This window comes from Scatophagus argus, chromosome 11 (genome assembly GCF_020382885.2).
Source record: "Scatophagus argus isolate fScaArg1 chromosome 11, fScaArg1.pri, whole genome shotgun sequence".
NCBI lineage: Eukaryota > Metazoa > Chordata > Actinopteri > Scatophagidae > Scatophagus > Scatophagus argus.
In genome coordinates this window covers 19,416,403-19,441,091 of record NC_058503.1, presented here as the reverse complement: position 1 = coordinate 19,441,091, position 24,689 = coordinate 19,416,403, and the positions used below count along the sequence as shown (strand labels likewise).

Sequence of the window (24,689 nt, the reverse complement as noted above, 5' to 3'; positions counted from 1 at the left end):
ACTTGCAGTTTACTTCCACAATAGTTTCAGTGATCAACCACCAGCATAGGCTTTTTTATTATCATCACCATCTCCTAACAACATATAGTTAGGGTAAACCTACATTCAAAATACATAAATGGAAATGTTTACTACTTTCAATGGACAATTTCACATCCTCTCAAACTCATTTTGAGTCCCCAGTATCTGGTCTCCAATATGATAGTGATATATTGGCACGAACAGCTGATAGGTACCCACAGTGTGTTATCTGTTTCCTTTGTCTCTTTTGACTGTAAAGCTTTTCTTAACAAATTACTCGAGGTTACTGTATCTGGAAGAGCGCAGAAATTTTATTGTTTCTGCTCCCTAGTCAAATGACACAACAATCTGCAAAGTGACGTACAGAATATGTTTTGCAGTGGGTGTCCTTTAGTTCTTTAAGGAAACATACAATAGGAAGGTGCTTTGCTGTGTTCATATTTCCCAGCAGTGCAGTGTTGTCACTGCTGCCCTGAAGGTAACACTAAAACACTGCAATATCTTCCTTTAGCAACATCCACACTTCACTATTCCACATTGAGGCCTACTTGTCACACAGCTCCCTAACAAAAATCTATGGCAGGACAGTAATAGAGATTTCACCTGAGGCCTGTCTAGCACCTATGAAATATTTCAGCTCTGATAGAATCCCATCTGTACACTAATTCAATATCCTCTCGAACTGTCACCCCGAGGAAGTGCCTAAATAAAAACTTGATCTAATCTTCAAGGTTAGACGGTGAATGTCTGAATCTTCTCATATGAAAATGTTGGCAATGATGAAATGAAGTGAGAAGCACGGACCCAAGTTTAAAATCATGGAGTAACATAAGAACATGCTGAACCCTAATTAACCCACTCTGCCAATAAACATTCTGAGGGCTCAGTGTAAGAACATATGGACTCAGTGTTTTTATTTTTCTCTATGACCACTCTGGGCTGCATCATTTTTCTTTGTTCCAATGTAACACACACCACACATCCAGGGAAAAAAATGTCTTGTATGTTCAAGGCACATTCTGCAGAATATCTGCATGCGTGAGTCTAATATTACGTGAGCTATTCTTTTGCTGCTTGGGTGAATCCATCCGTAAAAATGTGTCATTAATCGTTTCTGTGAGCTCAGATGTTTGATGTTATTTCTCCCTTCCTCAGTTCATTAGCAAGACCAACTGTGTGATTTGCTGCAAAGTTGGAAACAAGCAGGTTCATAGAAATATGTCTGTTAAACTTATTTGGTCCTGTTTTTATCTGTAATTGTGCATGCAATAGTAGATAAATGAGACATTAACAGCGGCTGCAAATAAAGAAACATGGAGGAAAAGAAGTTAAGATGTGGAGGCTGTAAGGCATTGGAAGATCAGTGGATCTTGAGCAGCTCCCAGTGGTTTATCAGATGACAACAGCTTCAGCAAAAACCATGATGTGATTTGTGGATAGGAGAGATTCACTGTAGCTTGTTTTTTTCTTACACTGTTCCATGTTAGTATGGAGTTGAAATGATTCCAATTTCACGCACTGCTGACAAATGCTATAGACAAGATGAAGATGTTATCTTAATCTGATTTTGATGCAGTTATGAGCCTGTGCAGACAGAGTATAATTCTATGACTGGCCTATGTGGTATGATAATTTAGTGTATGGATTGAAAAAATGATGAGCAGAATTGTCTGTAATTAAAGGACACTTCCAGTAGGCAGTTTTCTGAATCTGTTTAGCAGGGAACCGTTTTTCATGTTAACATCCACGTTAATAAATTGTGATTTAGTATTTGAGCAAGTCTTACTGTGTACAGAAGAGTGGGTGTAGGTGTTTTCCGCATCTTTACTTTCCATATTAAAATTACAAAGACACAATTATTTCAACTCATGATGATATTTGTTTTTCCCTTTGTCTTGCTCGATCACCATACTTCGCAGCAAAATCATTCTGTCTTCCATCTCTAAAAACATATGCACACAACAACATGGAGGGCAAAACACTATACTTACGTGTTTTAACTGGCCAACAGCCATAGATTTATATTAAAAGATTAATCTTGGACATTAAAAGAGCAAAATAAGCAGAATTCCTCTCAAACCAGTAGAAGTGACTAGTGTACTGACCAAGATTACAGCCCTTGAACACTGGCTTTACCTGTGGTGATTAGTGATCTGAAACAGTGAAGCAGGTACCTGCCTTTTCATTTGGACACTCTTCAGAGCCCTGAAACTACATGAGTACCTTACTGAGGAAGAAAATGCCAGCATGTTTACTTTCTTATTAAATTCACACACAGCGGGTAAGAATGAAAAATACTGCTGACGGTCTAAGCCCGTTAAGGTAACTAAGCAGCTGTGTGGAGGCTCACCAAATCCAAATACAAATACTCAGCAGTGGCACTGGACACATTAGGAAAATATTTTTTTGCAATGCTTAATCTTATAGGTGCACATCAATATTAACCACTGTGTATATACTGTAAAAGTGTTCTTCGTGTGTTTGTCCACTGCGTTTGACAGGAGACCCCAATACCAGCATTTTAATTATCAAAGCAATCCTCCATCAAATTAAACAGTGTAGTATCACTGTTTGGTTTATCTATCTTTCTTTGAATCTTTACATTTAAATAAAATTTTTGAACAAAAAACCATAAATATAATATGGTTTTCTGGCCTACTTCTGTACAGTACTAACGTCACCGAACTTGTCAAAAGTGCAGTACAGTACAAACATTTGTGTCAACATTCACCACAGCACAATACACATCTCTCAGCAGACTAGACAATAGGCATGCACATCTGTGCGTAAGCTCCCTGTCCCTCGGTGACCTCATTTTCTTTGAGGCCCAGTATAGCCCAGCCCCTTCCAGACAAAATCCATAATTTCTATTTGATGGTGCAGTCAGGCCAGGCTTTCTGGAGGACACTGCCTGAAATTGATGTGTCTCATTTCAGGTCTACTGAGGATGCCAATTACCCTTTGGAAACTCTTTGAGGATGCTGATGCAACACTGACTTTTTATCCTCATTCTGTTGTTTCTGTCTTGCACTCGATCTTCCCCCCCGCCCCCCTACCCTCCTCCCTATCTCAATCTCAGCACTCATTTCTGCTTCTACTGTATACTTCCTGTTTTCCTCTGTATTTCATTCTCACCCTCTGCTGTCTCACCGGTCATTGTGCATTTTTGTGTGCTTATGTTTATTTTGACTAACTTGTCAGGTTGATAATATGATGCAAGTTATGTGCTGAATATGGTCTAATTACAGTAAACAACCTTTAATAAGTATACTGCCTGTTAATATACCAGGCCCAAATTATATATGTCATACTAGAATTTGGATCTGTATTTGCAGTTGAAGCCACAGGACTTCTGACTGTTTTACAAGCCATGAGAAAAAAAAGATCCAGAAAAAAAAGAAGTGCCTCTGAACGTTAAAACCAGCTTTCTGCTGACCTGACCAGTAAACTTTCTGATCAGGCTTGCAGCATGTCACTATTTTCAACTGTTGGTCCTTTTTTTGCATTAGTGAAACGTGTGTTGCAGCTCAAGCGAACGTTGTTTTCACTAAATTTAAATGTAATAGTATCTTTGGTCAAGGGCAGTTCATTCAGGCAACCTCATCTATCTGTGGTTAGTTTTGATATGGCGTTCCTCTCGCAGGAACGATTGTGGTTTTATCACTAACTAAACAAAATGCAAATCTTGTCTTCGCCTTTTCTGCCCTGGAAAACAGATCCTCCACCAGATTCCTCTTATTGAATAGTCACAGTCTACTGATCACCCTAATAAAAATCTTTTTGTTCATCCTCGAAGAGTTTCCTGTATTAAAGATGCTCTTCCTAATCAATGCGACATTCTGCTGTTTCAATCTTTAACAAAAATTTAAACAAAATTAAATCAAATAACTTACTAGGGAAACTTGTTTCATGGTGTCCCTCCAGGTTTTATCAACAGTTGTGAAACGACGTCCCTCTTCAGGCATCTGGTTCAAGATGTCTGGGGAGCTGAAGATGGGCTCTAAGTAAAGCCAAGTAGACTGCACTTTTAACCATTCATCCAGGATCTCTTGGAGGAGCAGTAGTTTGCCCTCCCACTCTCTACAGGAGAAAATGAGTAGATGGAAGTGAGAACACAGAGTGAGAGATGAGGGACACAGATGGTTGTGTATCAGTGAACATACAGTTTCTGTGACCTGTAAAAGGGACCAAGTTTCAAAACCATCTCAGGTTAACAAAAAAAAGATGATGGAGGGGGGCTGGAGTCTATTTCAGTTGACTTTGGGTGGGAGACAGGGGACAAGTCACATCACAGGGCTGACATACAGAGACAAACAAACCATTGATGTTCAGATTCACTTCTATGGGCAATTTAGAGTCAATGGGCAATTTATAGTCATCAGATCTGTATAGGACTGAATAGTTTTTTCAAGCAAGCTAAGGAAAATAATTTTCAAGTAAGTCTTCTTATCTCTTACCGTATCTCCTCCTCAAAAGGCTTAATGAAGGGTGACCCCCTCATGGTTTGTGTCTTAACAATGTGGTCGTCCAACAGCATCTGCACTTCATCCACAGATGACAGGATGGATGTGCCCGTCTCTCGGTAGGGCAGGAGACTGAACACCATGTCTCCCCACTCACTTGCCATTTTCTCCATGGCCTTCTCCAGGGAGTACTCCTTGCTGGCTGCCTCACTGATGCCCTCGAAGTTGCTCAGGTGCTGTTCGAGGCACATGGATATGAAGTGGGCCATGCAGGCCTGCTCATCAGCTGGCTTCAGGGAGACACCAGCCACCTCAGACATGGCTTCCCAGTGACGGTCACGTAAGCCTGGATTGCACAGTACCTATGAAAGAGGCACAGTACAAAAGAAAAGATGTAACTAATGTGCTGGACAGATATTTCAGTTTAAACTGATAATGTGTAAGCATAATGAAATGACAGTTAAATAATTTAGCACCTTATTTTGACTTCTGTAGATATAAAATCTTTGTGTTTGGGTCTTACCTGCACCATAGGAATGTGTTCCTTGAACTCCTCCACCTTAGTCTTCATAGTAGTGGCTATATGCAGAGCTTTGGGAACATCACTGAAGCCTTTCTCCAGTTTGTACAGACTGCGCCAGTAGTTTCCAACATCCCCTTCTACCTAGATGGGCGGGATTTCCATGACAGATACACTGGTAAAGAAACTAGAGTGCCGAATAATTGTCAACTAAATTGATATGCTAACAGTTCATTATACTCTTCTCATCCTTTCAGTCACTTTAGTAGTTCCACAGAAACTGTAGACTGTAGGCAATTCATTCAGTCACTGAATGAATTTGCCCTACAGTCAAATATGAAACCACCAGTTATACCCAGCAGTCCAGAGGCCCTCAAAAGCCTGGCTTGCTGTTGTTGTTTGAGGTCAAGACTGGCTTCAAACAACAAATGTAATAAGATCAGTGGCTTCCATAATCTCCACAATAACCACATCTAAACATAACTCATCAAAATTTTGACATACATGTAGAGATTGAGCTTGCACTGTACAAACAGGACTTTATATGACACCATTCTAAACAACAAGTGATACCTTGTCTGGGTTCACACCCGAGAGCTGTCCATGGAGCCACTGCTCATGCTGGTGTAGGAAATCAGTGGCAGTCTCATACAGACGCAAGAAGGGTGTGAGACGGTCATGGATCTTCTTACGTTGTGGGTACTGGGAAACAGACCAGCCATAGGCTTCCTCCTCTATATTGAAAGCGTTTATCTTTCCAGAGTGGCAGAAAGGTTGAAAGAGAGGCAAGGATAGAATGAAGAAAGAAACATTTGTTTCAAAAAAGAGATATATGGACAATGTGTGGATGACAATCCTGATAAAAACCTCTTACTATTCCTGACACTGAGTTTCTTTTACAGCCAATACTGCCCTCTAGATGTTAAATATTTTCTAGAACATACTGTAGTTATCCATGACCACCAAATCATTCTCAGTCTTGAATCATGCCGCCAAGAGAGATCTTGTACACCTGTGTAAAGTTCCTTTGTACTGATACAAACAACTTTATCTTATGACAGGTTTTAATCATGGGTTTGGATATCAGTACTAAAGTTATTCTACATATTTTACCGCAATATTGGCCTACTGAGTTCCTTTTTTTCTCTACTCCTGAATGTTTAATCTTTGAAACCCTCATGTACCTTTTCCATGGCTAACTCCAGTTTAGCATTGAGGGCCTGGGCTTTCTTCAAGTACTTGCTGAGATCTGTCAGTTCACCAAAAGTGGTAAACTCCTCCACCTGTACGCTGTAGCTCTCCAGTTCTTCCACAAAGCAATCACGGCGCAACTGGAATGCATGTGCAGAAGTCTTTGTTTTCAAGCAATCAGTATTTCTTCATTTTACATTCACAATGACTATTAAGTTCTACAGTTTTGATGGAAAAACTGATTAAAGCCAACAGATCAACAGATTGTCAGATAGAGTACAAATACAGACCTTAAGGCCACCCTGATATTGCTCTGTCTTTTCAGTCACAATCTGTTGGTGTTCCTTAAAGATGGACGGCATGCGTTTGAACCACTGGATGGTCTGTGTATTGAGCTCCATGTTCATTGGTGAGAGGGTGACAAAGTCCATCAGGAAACACAACTGTGTGTTGGAGTCCGCCAATCTTTGCTCCAACAGAGGCATCTCTGTGGTCTCCACCTTGTTCATGAAGGCCTGGGTGGTGGTACAGGGCAACAACAAACTGATTTAATGCTTCATTTAAAGGCCAAATATAGTTTATATTTAACATGAAAGTGCTGAATTACGGTCACTGCCACAATCCAGTTATGGCCATAAGCTAGTTATGTGTAACGCCATGCCAAACTGCTTTGTGGACAGAAGTGTGAATGACAATAAGTAGCATGTGGCACACTGCATCAAGGCAGTCTGTGTGGCAAGAATTTACCTTAAGCTCCATGAGTGTCTGTGTGTCGGCCGGTGTGCTCAATGCCTTCTCTGAAATCTTTTCAAATTCATCACAGAGCCTGTAAGAGGAAGGGAATTAATTCAATGACACACATAAGTGGTTTCACAGGTTTACCATTTTATTATGGCACAACCTGAGCTCACAAGCATCACTGGGATAGAAGCTAATACGGCAGTTAGGGTACTAGTGTACCTTTCCTTTAACTGGCACAATGTTTATTTTGAGGCTTCAGAGTTGCCAACTAAAATTCCCTGTTTCAGTGGTATATGACAGGAGTTGCTGTTCTGTTCATCCTTCTCAACTTTTTCAATTCATAAATTGCTTAATTTTTGTTTTTTTAACTTTGTTGGAGAGTAAAAAGTGAAAACAGTGAACCAACTGACTGCTTGTTGATGTTCTGATGATCCTGTAGCATCCGTGTAAGCAGTTTCTGCTGTAGCTCCTGAGTATGCTTGACAAGAGACTGGATAAGCTTATGGGACTGAATCTCAAACATGCCAAGACGCACAGCCTAAAACCCAAAGTATTTATCAGTAACACAATGATGCAACATCATTAAAGAAACGAGCGAAATAGCTTAACTTATATATCCATTACATCATCATTTCCACCTTGCTGACTAAGTACCTTGCGTGACGTATACTGGATCTGGTCGGCAAGCTGTCGGTAGTGAATCACCTCTTCCAAGATTTCCTGGAAGGAGTGCTGCTCACTGAGGAACAGCACTATATCTTCCTCTGCCTGTCTGGATACCAGTGCAGAGTATTTATCATACTCATGGACATACTCCTTGGGCCTGACACACTCAGTCCAAAACACCCTGCGCACCTCCTCCTGCAGGGCCTGAAGAATCTCTGGCAGGATGACGGGCTTCAGGGTGCCTCCGAACTTGGAGCCTGGCTAGGAAGCCAAAAGTACGGCATAAACCCCAGCAGAAAGCAACATTTTATTTCGGTGTGGATGATGGATATCATCATGATGGGATCATTAGTTGTGGTTTTAAAATAAAGACTAGGGCATGCAGACAACGTGACTGCAAGAAAAACCTACTAAGTAGAAATTACCATGTTATCAATAAATTTCAGCATTAGAGCACTTGAGCACACTCAATATAAAACGTGAAGAAGACTGTGTTGAATGTAAAAGGGTAATTGCATCCAATTTCAGAGTCTGAATTCAAGGACAGGGAGTGGCACACTGGGCTGCAGTCTGTGAACTGAATTGTAACGACAAGTGTCTCTAATATTTTGTCTAATAAAGTCTAATTATATCAATTAGGGCTAAATAACAGAAACATTTCTCCATATATTGCCATGCAGTTCAACAGCAGTACAAACATTATCCTTCAAAATAATCATAGAGTTAATTAAACATTATAGCCTGCATGGAGGCAGGATTTAATAGAAGACTGTGTAGATTGCAATTGATTAATCTGGCATGTAGATAACATTCACACACATACACAGACACACGCACACAAACACACAATGTCCTCTTACCCACTCAGGGTAAAGTTTGGTTTCCACACGAGGTATCATGCTGATGGAACTGAGCATGAAGTCAAAGACATTGAGGAAGGCCTCCTCATAGAGTTTGAGGTCTGGCTTAAATTTGATCTCCTTGTCCTCCAGGATCAGATGCAGTACAAAGCCTGGGTGCTCATAGGCCCACTCAGACTGCCACAAAAGACAGAAAAGAGTGTAACTTTAAGCATCCACTGGTTCATCCACACCAAAATCAAAACATATATTGAGATGCCTTTTCTCTGGCCCAGTTTCACTCTTGTAAAATATGCTAGCCTAAGGTTTTTAAGCTTTCTCCTACCACATCTTGAGAAATGAGATGTGTATAGTCCATCATTGAGTCTACTGCAAGGTTCTGCAGCTGGGAGGTCATCAGTGCAGCTGCACAGTTGAAGAAAGACTGCAGTTGAGGCATGTTGCTGGAGACAGGCACAAGTTTACGTCTGCAGCCCTTGTAGTAAATACTTTGCACTTCAGGAATCCAACTGGTGTAAAAACAGTAAAATCACTTTTAATATTATGTTCAGAGAATCTGTTAATATGCATTTAATACTCAAACATCAAATTGTCAAATAATTAAATAGTAAATGGAAACTTTAGTGATAGCAATATGGAAACTAGGGCAGAGGAGGCCACTGCAATAAGTGACTTGCTGGTTTAAGGGTGGTATGAGTAGTTTAATACTGTCTCATACATAAAATTATCAGTCATTCATCAGACTATTGTTGTTGTTAATCCACACTAATTCTTCAGTTACCTTAATGGCTGCTGATTTTCAACCTTATAAAGAAAATACTGACCCCCCTGAATTAGCCTTTGCACAGGATGCACTTCATTTCTTTAACACTCAAGTTAACTTCTTTAAGGTGAAGTGAGCTTCAATTCAAACTTTTGCAGAGTTGCAGAGTTGGCATTGTATTTGTTGTTGTATTATTATTCTATTATTATTATATATACATATATATATGTATTATTATTCAGTAAATCAAATCCGCAAAGATAAGCAATTCTTTTTTAACTGAGAACAGCTGTCTTGGTGTTATGCAATCAAATTAACTCACTTTTTGAGGAGGATTCCTCTGGCTTTCTCAATATGTCTGGTGACAACCTGCTGGAACTCAGAGAGCTCCATGGACTCCTCTCTGCTGCGGAACTCCTCAACATCTATCAGACGGAGGTTTCTGCAAGCAGGAAACATGGCTCTACTACAGAAATGGCAGGGGGTGTGTGACATGGGAAAATATAGCAGTACCACAAACTTTAGAAAAGCACAGAAACCAAAAATTGTCCCCGGATATCTTAAAAACAAGGAAAACTATTTCTCATAAAAACGATTAATACGAGGTCCAAACCCCAGTCACAACCTGTTCACCCTACTGCTGTCCAGCAAGAGATACAGAAGTATCTGCTGCTGTACCACCAGACAGAGCAACAGAGCAGCGTTTTTCCTCAGGCTGAGAGACTCCTCAAATCATCCTCAGCCCTTCATTATAAAAAAAATCATAGTAATTTTTGATTTTGTTAATTCATCCGTATGTAAATTTTTTGCTTTGCGAGCAGCACTGGGACTACAAGCTGTAATTTCTTGCACATCCTTGTGTTGTCAAAAATAAATTAATCTTGTATGTTTATGTGATATGTTTATAAATGTTTATAATTTGCTCTGTGTGAATATCTTCATTTTCAGCAAAAAATGCAATACATATGATGCTTGATTTGTCAGAAAAAAATATTAAATGATCTAAAATGTTTTATAAAAGCAGTAAAATAAATTCTGAACTCAATCGGCACCTACGTGTTATTTCAATTTCATTTTAAATAGTAAGAATAAATCAACTCAAGGTGAAGTTTTAACAAAAATAAAAAATCTATCATAAAATACTTACTTGTAACAGGTTTGCCAAAGGTATAGCACCTGCTGCATAGTGGGGTTGATGGAGTGAAGCTTATCTCTCATCCTCTTTTGAGCACTGACAAAGGCTTTGTTCCACGGTTTTGGCACTACCTCAAACCTGACAGTGAAACATAAAAGACGGATGGTAAGGAACAGACTTCTTTATATGCGAAATTCATCATTTTAATCTTAAAACTCAGGTTATATGTATAAAGGAAAACAAAACACCTCTATGTGACAAAATACACATGAAATATCAAATTAATCTGACTTACTCAAGTCTGTGAGGAGGCAGATCTTTCACTCTGTCCTTGTCATTTCGCCCTGACTCTCTGAATATATATTTCACTGCAATCACGAAAAAAAAATTAAAACTGACAATATTTTATTACCACAATCCTTATTCATTATAAACAAAACTGTCACCCACGATTTTTGGGTAACACTGTTGATACAAAGAGCATTAAAAAAAACAGTATTTCATTCATTTTATTTCTTATTTCAATACACATTTTGTAATTAGACTTTTTTTCTTCATAAATAAATGTTTTACAGCCTGATAATGTGTGTGGATTATCAGGACCAAATACATGCACGTAGCTTATATGCTTGCATCTGTTACCAGCTAATGATTTTAAGTGTAATGTGTAAGTAACAAAAAATGTACCAATTGCTGTTTTGCTGGCGAGTAAGTATTCTTCCTTAATCTCATCAATCAGCAGCTCCAGTGGTGCATTGAGGCTCTTTAGGTGACAGGGGACCATTCCCTGAATGTTTTCCAGCCAGGAGTCCTCCAGGGGAGCCAAATTCTTCAGGTCGATCCCTTTCTGGATGTAGTGATTGTATTTCTGAGGGGACAGAATATTATAAACCATTTTGAGCAGCTGTAACAACATTTTAAACAAACAATGCCTGACATGAATTTTATTTTTTTTGGTAACAGTGGTGATTGGTGGATGGTGAAAAAATATCTACATCCAGGACCTCATGGAGAGTAAGCTTCAATTGTTAAGGATTATATGATTCTATGATATGTAAGCTATATCTATCATATGATTCTAAGTATATATATCCACTGGCCAATATGGACTTCATTTTGCTGCGTACTTCAATTTAAGTTTTATGTGTTTGTTGAATGTTCATTGATTTATGCATAATCTCTACTGCTGCACATAAAGAAAATGCCAAAATTAAAAAAATAATGCACAGTTTTATCTTTTGTCCTGAGGACAAGCAGGAAATTAAAATACTGTACACTGAAGGCATATTTTATTATATACAGAGGAAAGCCTCCACTGTACTAAGGAAGAAATGTACACAGTAACTGCAACCACTGAGACCAGCAAAACAAAACAAAAGGCTACCATATCACATGTCTTAAAATTATGATGGGCATTATGTCTTCATTATGGTAATGTACCAAACAGAAGAGGGTGTGTGATATAATATGTGGTGTTGAGTGTCTATTATATTTCACCATGTTGTCCTTTGCTCCAACTCTGAGGGAGTCGCATGGTGGAGAGCCGTCTTCCTTCTCCTCCTCCTGCGAGCTAAAAAAGGGGAAAAAATGGGCAAAAACTGGACACAACAAATGCCACATGATAATATACACAGTATTTCCGATCCTAAGCACTGCAATATAGTTTGGCAGCGGTAATCCTTAGATATTGTTTACACTGCATTCACATTGTTCCCTTGAAAAAAGTTTTTACCTTGATATTTTACCATGGCAAACCATTACCATTATCTGTGGTTAAGTAGTTATTAGTCATGTCCTTTCTGTGCTTCCAAACAATATACACGATATAATTATGTAGAGGTATATAATTATATAAACTGAAATGCCATGGCAGACATATAATTAAGCTTACAAAAGTGCAAAATACCATATAAATTTAACCAGAGCTTCACGGAGATTCTTGCGCTTTTTAGTGAGTCGTGTGAGACTACTGCCGTAGCGCTTGGAGGTCCCATGGATCTGTTGTGCCTTTCTGCTCTGGAGCAGGTTCTGGCCTCCATAACTTGTACTTGGTCCACTATCTGCTCTTTCCATCAGCCCATCATCTACAGAACACAAATGGCAAAGAGAATGATTACATTAATTAAACACAGCAGTATTTGAAACAGACAGACAGAGAGCATAAAACTAATGAACCCACTTTTTACAGCTGTGTCTGTTTCTTGAGGTTTCAGCTTGACAGGGTGATGAAGCGAAAATGAAGGTTTTGTTTCCATCCACGGCTGCTTTCTTAGGACCTGCACAATTAGTTTGGTGTTGTTTTCAAAAACAAGTTCAGAGGCACTCGGAACAAAAAAGCTTATAAGCAAACAATCTGAAAAGTGGCAACATAAAAGTGGGCAAGACACTAACGTTTTAAAATAAGTGGCACAGTTAGCTTGGTGCCATGGCCGGTTAAGTGGCACATATCACAGTCCGTTAAAATTTGTAATTGAGTGTTAAAACACTGATAGACATTTTCCAGTCGTTGTAAACATACCTGTGGTGAATTTGGCAGCAAAAATGATAGACTATCAGCAACATTTGTTTTCTTCCTGGCAGAACTCATGTCGGCAAAGTTGTCACAAGCTAACGCTGGAGTTAGCTCTTTAACAAACCGTTGCTAAGGACGTTGCTAGGAAGCAACGGTGAACTCGCGTGAAGTCTTTAGCACAAGCAACAGTTGCGGATATTTTGATTTGTGTATAAATCTCTGATATAAATACAACGGTTTGTTAATCAATAATAGCACAAAGGAAGTGAGACACTGATCCACTTCTGCTAATTTCTGTCGCCATTTCATCGAACAGTGTAACGTTAACTTTATCGGTGAATGGCTTCTGCGGTGAATCGAGAGAACCGGGCCGATATGTTCTTAACTTGAAAAGGAGGTTACCATTGGAAATGTTGCCATCAATATTTTATCTACTTTACTTTGCACATTTGGTCTCACGGTGCCGACTGGGACATCTACGCTTCAGCGTTTGATGTTGTGCAGAATACCTGAATATCTTGACTCTCAATATCAGAGTTTGGGCGCTCCTAGCAACAACTGGTTAGGGTGTGCGGCGAGCTGAGTGATGGAATAGTCCAAAAAGCTGTAGAGCGCGGGGGGGGCAAAGGCCAAAAAGCCCAAGGCTAAAGTCGGGGTTAGCCCTTTGGAATGTATCAGGGCCGTATCAGAGAGAAAGCTTAGCCTGGGGCAATCAGTTCCCTTAGCCTGGGGTTGAGAAGGCTCTAAGAACACTTTTATCCCCGGGCTAAATGCGGTGTGCAAAGCCCTTTAGGGTGTCAGTTCAGAAAGACCAGGACTGAAATCTTTTCATACATTCTCCAGCTTCTGAATAATTCACATAGGCAACAGCTCAGCAACAGTGATCAATTTCTTAGCTAAGCTTATAGCAGTCTAGATACAGTAAGAGGAATTTTCCCATAATGAATACATTTGAAGAGAAACTCTACATAAATGCAATAAGCTATTTGTACTCGGTATGAAAACCATGTTAAAACAGAGACATATAAAAGCAAATTTATCAGGAAGCATCTAAATGTAAGCCACTCGTGAATGTTGTGTTACGGTGTTTTAAAATATTGAAGATCACTTAAAGATCAGGTGGTTCACCGGTTTAAACATTGTCAAAGCATCCTTGAGTAAAGTACTGTATGTCATGCGTCTTGCTTGGATGCAGTTTGACTTACAATGAACCCACTAGAACAAAACTCACTCAGCTCTGAATGTGGGCCGTGTGTATTAAATTGTGTAACCACTCCTTGCCATGCAGACTAGACTGGTGCAAAAATCACACTTTGATTTCCCTTTATTTATTTTACATAAAAAGCATTAATACAACTATTTACATTAAAACAAACAAAAAGGATAGCCTTGGCTCAGATCAACTCAAAGCCAAACCTCTTGCAAAAAATATCCAAAATAAACACATCACCTTATCAATACAGTAGAAGTACAAATATAATACATTTTTTGAAACTTTTTTTTTTCATGAAAAAGAGATGCTAGCAATTACATTTTTATTGAGAATCATTTGGTTTATGATTGTCAACCCAAACTGGACACGCTAACATTGTCGGTAGTATATTTTATTAAATCATGGGAAATATTTCTGAGTGCGATAAGAGTCACTTAATCATTTTATTTCAAGTAAGACTTTAAGTAGGTGTGGAATGGAATATTATTCTGTGTGCCAGTGATTCCACACACTTTGACAAGCAGTACCAAATATGTCCAGTATCATGAGGTGGACAAGGAAGGCAAAGGGATACGCATCTCTCCAAGCATTTATCAGCCCACCATTTGGCCCTGAAGGTGCAGAAGAGCTTCTCTTGAAGCTGTGTCACAATTCACCACTAGTTAAATTTCTTCAGCCCAGGCAGTGTGAGCTCAAACCTTAAAGAGAAAAAAGAGGGAGAAGCAGTTTACAGCACTTTAGTTTAAACATAAAATAACTAACGGTAACTAACGGTATTTGTCAGTTATTTCATATGTTTGTTGTAACCTAACTAATTATGGAAAAGTTAAGAAAAAAAAAAAACATGTCCCATACCAGCCTGTGATGCCTTTGACTAAATCCACTTCTGAGAACTCGATCAACACCTGTGAACACAAGCAGAACTTGAAAATTCAGTGAATTATTCAGACTGAGCAGCAAACTTCAAAAGTGTGACAACCACAGCACAAAAAGCAGAGACTGATGATAGCCTTTGAAATTTTGTGCCAGAAATGAAAAGACACAGTCGGAGTCACGAGTAGCAGCACCTACCATGCCAATGTCCTTTCTCTCTCGTATGTGGAACATCTTGTTATTTTTCACTGACACATCCAACTTCCTGCGTTGTACTTCTTCAAGTGACACATCAAATTCAAACCTGTGATAAAAGAGGGTTGGCAGAAAGAAACAAGTTTCAGACAGCCTAACCTCAGTGCCCATGACTCCCATGAGATGTAGAATTTATCCCACAAACTTACTTGTCATTGAAGACAGGATTGACTGTCCTCTTCTTGACATGTGTCCTCTTGCGGTGTCTCCAGGATTGGTCAGGGAGCAAATACAGGCGGACATAAGAGTCAGTGCCGTTCTCACTACAGGGGAATAAGTTCCTGTCGGCAACAAGTACACATAGTTCATATGAATTTGAAGATAGATTCGTTTGTGGGTTCAAGCACAGGAATTTGCTTCATTCATACCATGGAAATATTGACTAGAATATTGTCAAGGCTGAACTGTTTTTGATGTTCTAACAATGGCTGAAAAGGAAGCTATGGTAAGACAATTTTCCTTTCATACCAGGCAAAAACTACAGCCGTATATTGTGGTTAAATCTCTTAATGGTGACGTATTTCAATAAAAGACCCACTAAAGGTGGTTCATCAAACAGAAACTGAAATGCGAATTACTGTTTTACTGTTTTTGGAAATCTGTTTAATAAATAAGTTTCCCTGGTCAGTATTAGTGCTGCTAATCTTTTCTGATGTACCTGCAGCCATCAACTGTGACCACGAGTTTTTTCCTCAGGATGGCATAGCGTATAACCAGGTGGATCTCCCCAAACGAACCTTGATGATTCCTGATGGCCCTATAGTGATAAAAACATTTAGATGAGTCACTTTTATTACACAACTCTTGCTAAAATCATCTGTAGTTTAGATCATGGCACCAGGTTAGATGCACACGCAAAGAACAAAACTCCAGACGCACTCTGGATACGGGGCTCCCTCTGAAAGGTCGAAACGCGAAGAAGCGATGGAGTTCTCCGACAGCAGGCTGTGAGAGTCAAATCGTCGCATGTTTGATGCAGAATGAGATGACCGCGAGGCTTCAGAGGCCAGGAAGGAGCTGCGGCGATGAGCTGGATAGTCTCCATTCAAGTCACTCTGGAAATCAGCTGCCCGGTTCATAGGTGAGAACTGGGCAGCAGGGGCGGTGTTGGGGGAAAGTGCTTGAGAGGAAGATGAAGCAACGGCGGGAGCGGATTCATGGGCGTTTCCTCCTTGATTGGTTTGTGGTCCTTGTTGTTTGCCTTGTGGAGGAGGATTGAGGCTCATCTTGGGTGGAGGATTTTCCACAGTAAGAATCTGTTGAGAGATAGAGGACAAGGCTAATGTCAGTGTCACAGAGTAAACAACATCAATGTGATGAAAACTCAACTGCAAGTCCTCGTTATCTGCATGTTGGGTGAATGGTAAAAACTAGAATGAATGAACCAAATAGAAATCAAGATGAAAGAAAGAAGACTGTATCTTTATACTGAATGTGTGATGAGCTTGATCTCTGTATAACGTGACTTTCTATGCACTAAACTTGTGTGGAAGCTTGTTGTTGCATGCCCACCCTGAGCGTGGCTTTCAGCTTGATCTGGCTGCTTGCTCCAGAGCGTTCCAGCGAGAAGCGCTGGTCAATGGTCATGTTGGAAGTGTTGAGGAGGCGACTCAGTGGCAATTTAAGGATGCCGAGCTGAGTCTTCTTCTCGTGCTCCTTGACCTGGACCAAAAGGACACAAAATAAAACAGTCAAGCAGTGAATGAAAAAAGGTTTTACATCTCCTGAGGATATTCGACTGTCTAAAAGAGGCGTAGTGTTACTGAACAGTTGCAACAGTCGGTCTTTCCTGTTTTTTTTTTTGTTTTTTTACATTCTATTGCACTGAAACAACTGGGGAATCAAAGTAGCTGACTTTTTGTCAGTGTAATACATACTGACACATACAGGTTCATAGGGATGATCATTTCAAATTGAAGCACTTATTACAGTAATGTCACAAACAAACTTATGATCGGAACACTAGACTGTCTTGAGTACATTTCCCAATTTGCAATCAAGACAGAATAATGTGGCAATATGCTAAATTAAATCAACTCCAATTTAAAATCTGAACAAAACTGTATTACGTTTAGTTTATCTTCTGGACTGTCATCTCACGAAGCAATACATAATCACTATTTTTCTCAAATCTTTTTTATGTCATTATAATTTTTAGTTTTCATTGCCCCTTTTAACACTGTATGAAGGTAAAATATTGTGTTTCCTTTTTTTCTGTTGGAAAAATCAATAAAAATGCATGATGTCTACAATATCAAATGACAAACCTGAACAGTGAGTTGCTGTGTTTTGACATTATGCACAAAAAAGGTGAATCCCTGCTCCCACACTGGGTCCTTAGATGAATACACAACCTATGGACAGAGAAGACATTTCACTGCAAGAAGCCACACAGTTGTGTTGTAAATTTACGGAATCCACAGTCATGCAATTTAAACTTCAGTTTTACAATTACAACAAGGAAAGTCAGCTTTCCTCTCTTGTACAGTGGAAAAATACAACATAAACAATAATTTAGCAAACTGAATACAAAACGATGCATAAAAGTAATGAAGTGAGAGCCGTACCCTGCTTTTCTGAATGTTTTCATCAACGGAAAATTCCACAAAAGAGTTTGGGCAGGCAGTTCTCTTTGTGAGCTGAAAACAAAGCACAGGAAGATTGTATTTTTTGCTTTTTTTGGCCAAATATTTTCTGACATTTTCATGTTGTCATGTTACTTTCGTAGACTGTCTTGTGTGCTCTGATGCAATGCAGTCCAGGATGATTGCACCTTAGTATTGGAAAATCAGATGTGCCTCACTTTTCACTTTGTCAATGTAATTTCACATAATCACCAGCAGAGGGCGTTCAGAGGCAACAGCTGCTGCTGACAGTTCAGGTTAAGAGATCCTGTTGTTTAGCAGGTCAAAAAGTGTCCTTCTTTCAATTTGATCATAAATGCCCTGATTACCAGACAGATAAATTATCACTCACCTCAATGGCATTTATCGATTATCTTAAGATTCAAGATAGTTTTATTTGTCACACACACAATCATACACAGTACAATGTGCAGTGAAATTCTCTTTGTCCCTGCTACCAAAAATAGTTACCGGTAAGTATTTTTCTTATTCAGTCATCTTAATCCTAAGAAATATGAGCCTTTATTAACTTTATAAAGAAGACAAATTAGAGTGGACATAATGAATGTTTACATTTCTCAAGTCAAAAGTCATCACCATAAAAATGTTTAGTTACTAATCCATGCTTGAAACTGGCCCTGAACAAGAAATCCAGCAACATGAGCACCAGCAGGTAAAAACACACCCACAGAATATGACAGGTATGCACCAGACAAACGGGAAATACCAGCTATGTTCACAGGGACGAGCACACCTGGAGCACTAACAGAAAACATCTGATCTGACTGAGGCTTTGTTTCACATTGAGATACAAAACAACTGTCAACTGTAAGGCTGTAAAGTGAATGAGACTTTGCACTACAGAAACTTTCATTCAGAGACTTCATATCTATGAAGACAACCATCTTATTTTGAAGTCCCAGTTATACACTATAGCTCTCAAATTGACTTTTTATGAGACACAAAAAAGAAAACCCATTTCTCATGTATGGCTGTCCGTGAGCTATTTGAGAAACTTTTGAGGCTTTGTAAATTCCCCTGCAGTGTAGTAGCTGTGAGACAAAGAAAGAAACAGATTCTGTTGGAACAGGGGTTGGGCCTCCGCATACCAAAGAGCTCTGGATTAAGTGTTCTCATATACCTGCGTTAAATCAAGTACAGGCTAATGTGCAAACAGCAATGGCAATGATTATGCTCACAAGTTTATGTGATAGATGCAGAGAAGACTACAGACAAGAAGAAGACTACATACATGCATTAATATTGATTATGTTAATGCTATGATAATGTTATGTTCCTATGACTAGATGTGAAAGTAAAGGAAAATGTTCAAGTCCACAGGTCTTCTTCAAGATCAACTACCAAAGAAGGTCTGAGGGTCATCTGGATGATACAGAAATACATAAGGAGCCAGGTTGTGCAACCTTGTTCTTTTCTACTCACAAGTCTACTTCCAGTGACAAGCACCTCACTACAATCCTTGAACTGCGTTGCTTTTTATTGTAGTATTACTAGTGGTAACAGAAAGGCAAATACCCTCTTGTCAAATACTGTCAGTTGTACAAATAAAATCACAATGAAAAGCCCATTCCAGCTTCATCTTATACCAACTACTGTAAAGGGAGGGCAGCTGACATACTCGTAGTAGCACAGGTTTATATAAGAATACTGTGAGCTTACAAAGCTCTCGTCTTACCCGGGCTTCCTTCGCGTGCTTCCCATGTTTGTGATGCTCACTGATCTCACTGTGGTCTTTCTGGTAACAAACACAAGAATACACATCAGCACATGTTGTCAGCACATGTTGATTATTGCATCATCTTCTCTCAATCACAAACGGTCCTGTTAGAAGACACTTACCGGTAGGTTTGACGCGTTGTCCAGATACACTGCAAGCATAGCACAAGCGAAGCCGTCTGATGACTGAAAGAGAGCAACGCCAGAGAGAAATACATGATCTACACAACCGCTCGACCACTAAATTATACAAAGGCGCAGTCTATAGCTAGGATAGCCAAATTTGTGGCCGGATGACTGACAAGTAGAATAAAAGTCTGATACTGAATGTAAATGAGAATGATACAACAGTGCGGTCACCTCTGTCAGCAGGCTGGGATCAGCCTTAAGAGAAAACCACTGGAGCTTCAGGTGAACGTCTCCATGCTGAACGCCTTCCAGAGAAAACCACTTCAACAGGAAGGAAGTGTTCACTCATCAATATGATAATTCACACTTTATTTAAATCAAACTGGTGAAAATGGTTAGGAATACACTGGCATGATTTTTTTTTCCATTCTTAAAAGGCTGTTCCTGCATGATATTTCACAAGTAAGAGCTCACCTCATCAATTTTTTTGTCCCTCTTCACTTCTCCCAAATCAAGGTTATACCTAAGGTGGTTATGGAAAATAATAGTGAATAAAAACCTCACAATGCTCACATTTAAATCTACTGTACTTTCAACACTGAATCATATGTTCTCATATTTTCATACTTCATATGGTTTCTTACCTTCCAATGAAGTCATCTTTATCCGTGTCCTCATCATAAAGCTCCACCTCTAACTCTTGCCCAGGGGCTTCGTGAACGACAAACTGCACACACATATGGAACAGGTGGATGTTAGTAAATTCTTTCAGATGGAAAGTGTGAATTAGATTTCTAAAGCATTTAGAGAAGAATTTTAGCAGATCACATGTAAGAAAAGGGATATTAGTTGATAAACTACTGCAAAAAAACAATCTGAAACAAAAGTTAGCATAAACTGAGGACACCCTAAAACAGTGAGTTACTACCAGAGACTTTGGGGTCTCTTAAAACCAATTTGTGAAAATAACTATTTTATCTTTGCCTTTCACAAACAAGGAAGCCTCTGACGGAATTTGAGTTTGCTGGCTGACAAACATGCAGAATTGCCATTTGGAACCGTTACTCTACCTCATACACTTCATTCCACCTGGGGTGCAAATTCTCTTTGATGGTCTTGCTTTTGACTTGTCGGTTGCCGACTCTGAGTGTTGCATAGGGGTCTGATTTGCCTTTCACCAAACCCATCATGTAAGTGTCCTTAGCCACCAGGTCTCTGGCTTCCAGCAAGTGGACCCTAACCACACCCTGAGGAGCAGACAGAAGAACGAACACTGTCTCACACAAAAGAAAAAGACCAAATCTTCACTTACACATCAAAAGATGCAGTTGTCAAAATGACATTCAAATCTTCACAGTTTGTATGTTTTTAATTAAGTTTGTCACCTGCAAGCAACCTCAAGATGAAGATTAATGTGTAAAATGAAAGAATATCTTACATACACGAGGTAATGGGAACCTCATCTGGTCCACTTTGACCTGGTCTATGAGGGGCACACACATGCGGTTGGGCAACACCATAAGCGAGGCAATGATGTCAATGATGGTCTTCTCAGACAATGAACTGGAAGGGGACAGGTGAGATGGGAGAGCTAAATATTGAACATTAAGACTCTGTGTAGGGAAATGGCATGTTAAAGGTCAGGGGGTTTTCTGTGGAAACTAACCTGAAGGCAGGGCTGTCCAAAACGTTGGTCATGCCAGTCCAGTTGATTTCAAGGATCTGGGAAAAATAAATTTGTAATTTATACGTGGATGAGCCCACAGTTTAACTGATGACTGTAAGGCAATGAAAATGTCTGTGGGCACTCACAGGGCGGCGAATGAAGAAGAAAGTGACTCCTCCCACCAGCGGTGAATCACCAATAAGTGGCTCTAAAATGACCCTCAGCATCCCCTTGAACTGGAAGATTCAGGACAGTTTTTACAAGGTTGGCAAACAAAACACATATGATGATGACAAAGATGATACAGGTAACACAGAGAATACAGAAAAATAAGATACTCACCTTAAGTCCTTTGACACCAGCTGTGATTGGCTCCTTCACCACAGCGTCGATGTCCACATCACCTTCGTAACTGCAAAGTGAACAGTGCTGGTGAGTGAATATGTACCCACTAGCTGGAGTGAACAGAGGGACCAAACACACTTAGATAGATGACTTTATTCAGGGGAAACTGGGTAAGATAGGTAAAGGTAAAATGTCTTGAGAAGACATAAACAGCTCTGAAATGAAAAATGTGTCTGACCAACCTTACATTCAGGTCCAGAATCACCTCCCTCTGATCCACCTCATGCGTGTACGCCTTCATTCCAGTGATCCTGAGAGGCTGGAATCAGGGAAAGACTTTTAAAGGAACCATCTTACTACTACTGGTACTCTATATGCTCGATATGCTCTGCTTTATTTAAAAAAAACAAAAACAAAAGACAGTTAAAAAATGGTTACTGGTTTCAAAATGGATATAAACTGAATACAAATGTAGACTCACTATGTGTCCAAAGTGGATTTTGGTAAATTTGAACGTTTTGAGCGCGGGGCTGGAGAGCCTGACGGCTGACTGGATGTTTCCTGTAAGGAACTTCTCCATGTACATCCCAAAGAACGGCCAGGCCTGCTCCAACACCTGAACGTACAAAGCACAACAGAGCCGGTGAATCCACACACCAGCAAATATTGTTTCACTTGCTCTTATAAAGCAGAGGAAATACTTCAAGAACACTACGCATGAAACTACTTTTATAGCATTTTCAGATCATACTGGAGTTTAATTCTACAGTCTTGCATTGTATGAGAATTAAATTAATCTTGAATTTTGAATACTGATGGTATACATTTGAAGAAAAATTAAATAACAGAGCTGGGATTTGGTGCAGTCTGAGTCTGAGATGAATGTCTGAGTCTGAGTCTGAGTCAGTAAAACCAAAAAGAGCAAAGAAGATAAATTAATGAAGACCTTTATTTTGATACTGTACCTTGTTAACCCAGTCAACTTTCTCAACATCAGGAAATTGGACCTTTGGAAAAAAAATATGATAGTCAAGTTAGAAGAGGGGTCCAACCCAAATAATAAAATCATGCACGGTGGCAATCGTGAAGGAAGACAAAATTGTGTCAGTAATTATTAAATATCCATCATGCAAATTTTCAAATTTCTCAAAATATCAACATAAAATCAGCAAAATTAAAAAATAACAATAAATCAAGTGTTTATAAGACTGGGGGATCCACTTCAAAAAATTCATTTCAGGATTTTGACAGCATTCCTTAGTAAATAAAAAAATAGGCATGGAGAAGCCAGTTATTTAGGGCTTACCAAAAGTTTCTTCGCAGCATCAAAAGTGTGAACTGTAACAGAGGGTTGGAGTCATGTTCTGAAACAGAGCATCTGGTGAGCCCACCCTTTATCCAGATAAACTACAGTTCCCTCAGTGAGCTCTGTATGAGATGCTAAAAAGTTCAGCTTCGATCAAGACCTAAATGGAGTAAAGATCCAATGATAAGTGTTTTACATTGGACAGAAATTAAAATTCTTAATCTTTAAACCACAGCAGGTTACTGTGAAGTATATCATCATCATCATCCTTCTGTCTCCATTAGTTTCTATGAGTCACTGTATGAGTGGGTGCGGTGCAACCAAAAGTGTCCTGCAAAGTAACAGCACATTTGGCTGGCTTAACCCATCCACGGGAATGGGAGGTTCTGCCAAAACCTGGCATGTCATGCAAATAAAGTGGACTGTAGTCAGAGCAACAGAGATCATGACACGTATACAGTATGGGGCTCGTTTCAAAAACACGAAAACCTTTTTTGGTGCATACTTAGAGGTCCCTTGTTTGACCAACAAAGACATCAGGGTCTCCCAAAACAGCAAACACCAGGTCTGATTTTGGACCTGTTTCTGTGTGGACCCTTTGCTGCCTGTCCTCTGAAGTGCCCTTAATGGCCTGGTAAAGATGCTCCAAGTCTGTTACGGTACTGTATTTTGGCCTTGTACATACCCATGTTGCCATTTGTAAGGCACTTTGCAGCTCCTTGTGGACCAGATTCGCTTCATTATCCACAAACTCGATGGCGGTTCCGATCCGGGCGTCTTTCCATTGGCGATTCTTCTTCCACCAGGAGACCATCACCATGCACAGCAGAACCCAGCTGATACTGAGGCCCAGGTATCCCGTCAGGTACACGGGATAGAAAACGAGTACGGCTCTACCAAAGTAAATCAGGAACTCCATCAGAATGCGATTGACAGCAGGGGAGCTCAACTTTTCCGTGCTGCCGTCAATCGTCAGGCTTTCCCCGAGCCCCGCTCCCTCCGCCGGTCCTGCGGGTGCCATTGGGTCGGACTCCCGCTGGAACCTGGTTTCCTGACGTCCAAAAGAGCTATTTAGAAGTGCTCACTGTCAACAGATTTGACCTTTTAATTCAGCCTAAGAAAAACACGTCAGGGAAGCCAGCGTACCGAACACACCCCTGTGCAAGAGCGTATGAAAATGAGTCGTGATGAGTCCTGAAACTTCCGTGTTTGAAACTTCCAAAAGACAGGTCGGTCCAGGCACACCTGAGCCGTGCTGGGAATGCGTTCACCGACAGCAACAAAAAGAAAAATCCACTAGAAAACGAAAGCACAAGGGAAGCTTAATATTGAAGGGGACTGTTTGGTTTTTTAGAAGTCAGGTTTATAGCTTTGATATATTTGTATAGTGACATTTTGTTCTTAAAAAACTGTTATTGTAGGTTCTGTCATCTCTATTTAAAGAACTGCTTATCGTCGTCAGATCGACTCCATAAAAACTTGTGGCTTAGAGAACAGCTGTGGTGTACAGTTTCTGTTATCTGCAAAGCCCTAAATCTCAACACTCAGACTTTGCAAAAGGATTTAATAGTCACGGTGGTAAGTCCGCAATGTGACCTGCAGGTGGAGCCAGAGTTCAGCAGAGGATTTCATTTTAACAAAGGTGTGTAACAACAAGTCTGTGATTTCC

At 39.8% G+C, this 24,689-nt stretch overlaps 2 protein-coding genes across 5 annotated transcripts in view; both read right to left on the bottom strand.

The window, feature by feature from the left end:
- The window catches only part of dnah7 (dynein, axonemal, heavy chain 7), a 62,650-nt gene extending 49,154 nt beyond the window's left edge, over positions 1 to 13,496 (bottom strand). The window contains exons 1-19 of one of the 4 annotated variants that reach the window (XM_046404857.1): positions 13,382 to 13,496; positions 12,540 to 12,636; positions 12,267 to 12,444; positions 11,858 to 11,930; positions 11,048 to 11,228; positions 10,656 to 10,728; positions 10,373 to 10,498; positions 9,548 to 9,667; positions 8,788 to 8,971; positions 8,463 to 8,639; positions 7,591 to 7,863; positions 7,347 to 7,474; positions 6,943 to 7,021; positions 6,486 to 6,710; positions 6,189 to 6,335; positions 5,578 to 5,757; positions 5,008 to 5,148; positions 4,479 to 4,846; positions 3,915 to 4,101 (exon numbers count right to left, since the gene is read on the bottom strand). In XM_046404857.1, the coding sequence (XP_046260813.1) occupies positions 3,915 to 4,101; positions 4,479 to 4,846; positions 5,008 to 5,148; positions 5,578 to 5,757; positions 6,189 to 6,335; positions 6,486 to 6,710; positions 6,943 to 7,021; positions 7,347 to 7,474; positions 7,591 to 7,863; positions 8,463 to 8,639; positions 8,788 to 8,971; positions 9,548 to 9,667; positions 10,373 to 10,498; positions 10,656 to 10,728; positions 11,048 to 11,228; positions 11,858 to 11,930; positions 12,267 to 12,444; positions 12,540 to 12,615 (2,916 nt within the window). In that variant the 5' untranslated portion in view covers positions 12,616 to 12,636; positions 13,382 to 13,496. Of the gene's footprint in view, positions 1 to 3,914; positions 4,102 to 4,478; positions 4,847 to 5,007; positions 5,149 to 5,577; positions 5,758 to 6,188; positions 6,336 to 6,485; positions 6,711 to 6,942; positions 7,022 to 7,346; positions 7,475 to 7,590; positions 7,864 to 8,462; positions 8,640 to 8,787; positions 8,972 to 9,547; positions 9,668 to 10,372; positions 10,499 to 10,655; positions 10,729 to 11,047; positions 11,229 to 11,857; positions 11,931 to 12,266; positions 12,445 to 12,539; positions 12,637 to 12,878; positions 13,287 to 13,331 lie in introns of those variants that run through there. The other 3 variants (XM_046404858.1, XM_046404859.1, XM_046404856.1) reach the window with 3 other exon arrangements.
- Positions 13,497 to 14,184: 688 nt separating this feature from the next.
- Positions 14,185 to 24,480, bottom strand: esyt3 (extended synaptotagmin-like protein 3). The gene is made up of 23 exons (XM_046403520.1): positions 23,706 to 24,480; positions 22,680 to 22,721; positions 22,196 to 22,330; positions 21,957 to 22,033; positions 21,712 to 21,781; positions 21,516 to 21,605; positions 21,370 to 21,425; positions 21,146 to 21,266; positions 20,774 to 20,950; positions 20,348 to 20,430; positions 20,178 to 20,226; positions 19,935 to 20,024; positions 19,698 to 19,760; positions 19,534 to 19,593; positions 17,781 to 17,852; positions 17,481 to 17,567; positions 16,726 to 16,875; positions 16,093 to 16,469; positions 15,872 to 15,970; positions 15,363 to 15,494; positions 15,157 to 15,262; positions 14,941 to 14,990; positions 14,185 to 14,783 (listed from the first exon to the last, which is right to left on the bottom strand). The coding sequence occupies exons 1-23, from the start codon at positions 24,039 to 24,041 to the stop codon at positions 14,744 to 14,746; spliced, it is 2,562 nt and encodes an 853-aa protein (XP_046259476.1). The 5' UTR covers positions 24,042 to 24,480; the 3' UTR covers positions 14,185 to 14,743.
- Positions 24,481 to 24,689: the final 209 nt, after the last annotated feature.

What these genes read in the sequence shown, in the direction of transcription:
- esyt3 (XM_046403520.1), bottom strand. Translation starts at nt 24,041, where the DNA reads ATGGCACCCGCAGGACCGGCGGAGGGAGCGGGGCTCGGGGAAAGCCTG. An exon ending in TGAGGTTCCCATTACCTCGT is followed by an intron (nt 20,951 to 21,145) that starts GTATGTAAGATA and finishes TCTGCTCCTCAG; the next exon opens with GGTGTGGTTAGGGTCCACTT. An exon ending in GTCACAGTTGATGGCTGCAG is followed by an intron (nt 15,495 to 15,871) that starts GTACATCAGAAA and finishes TGTTGCCGACAG; the next exon opens with GAACTTATTCCCCTGTAGTG.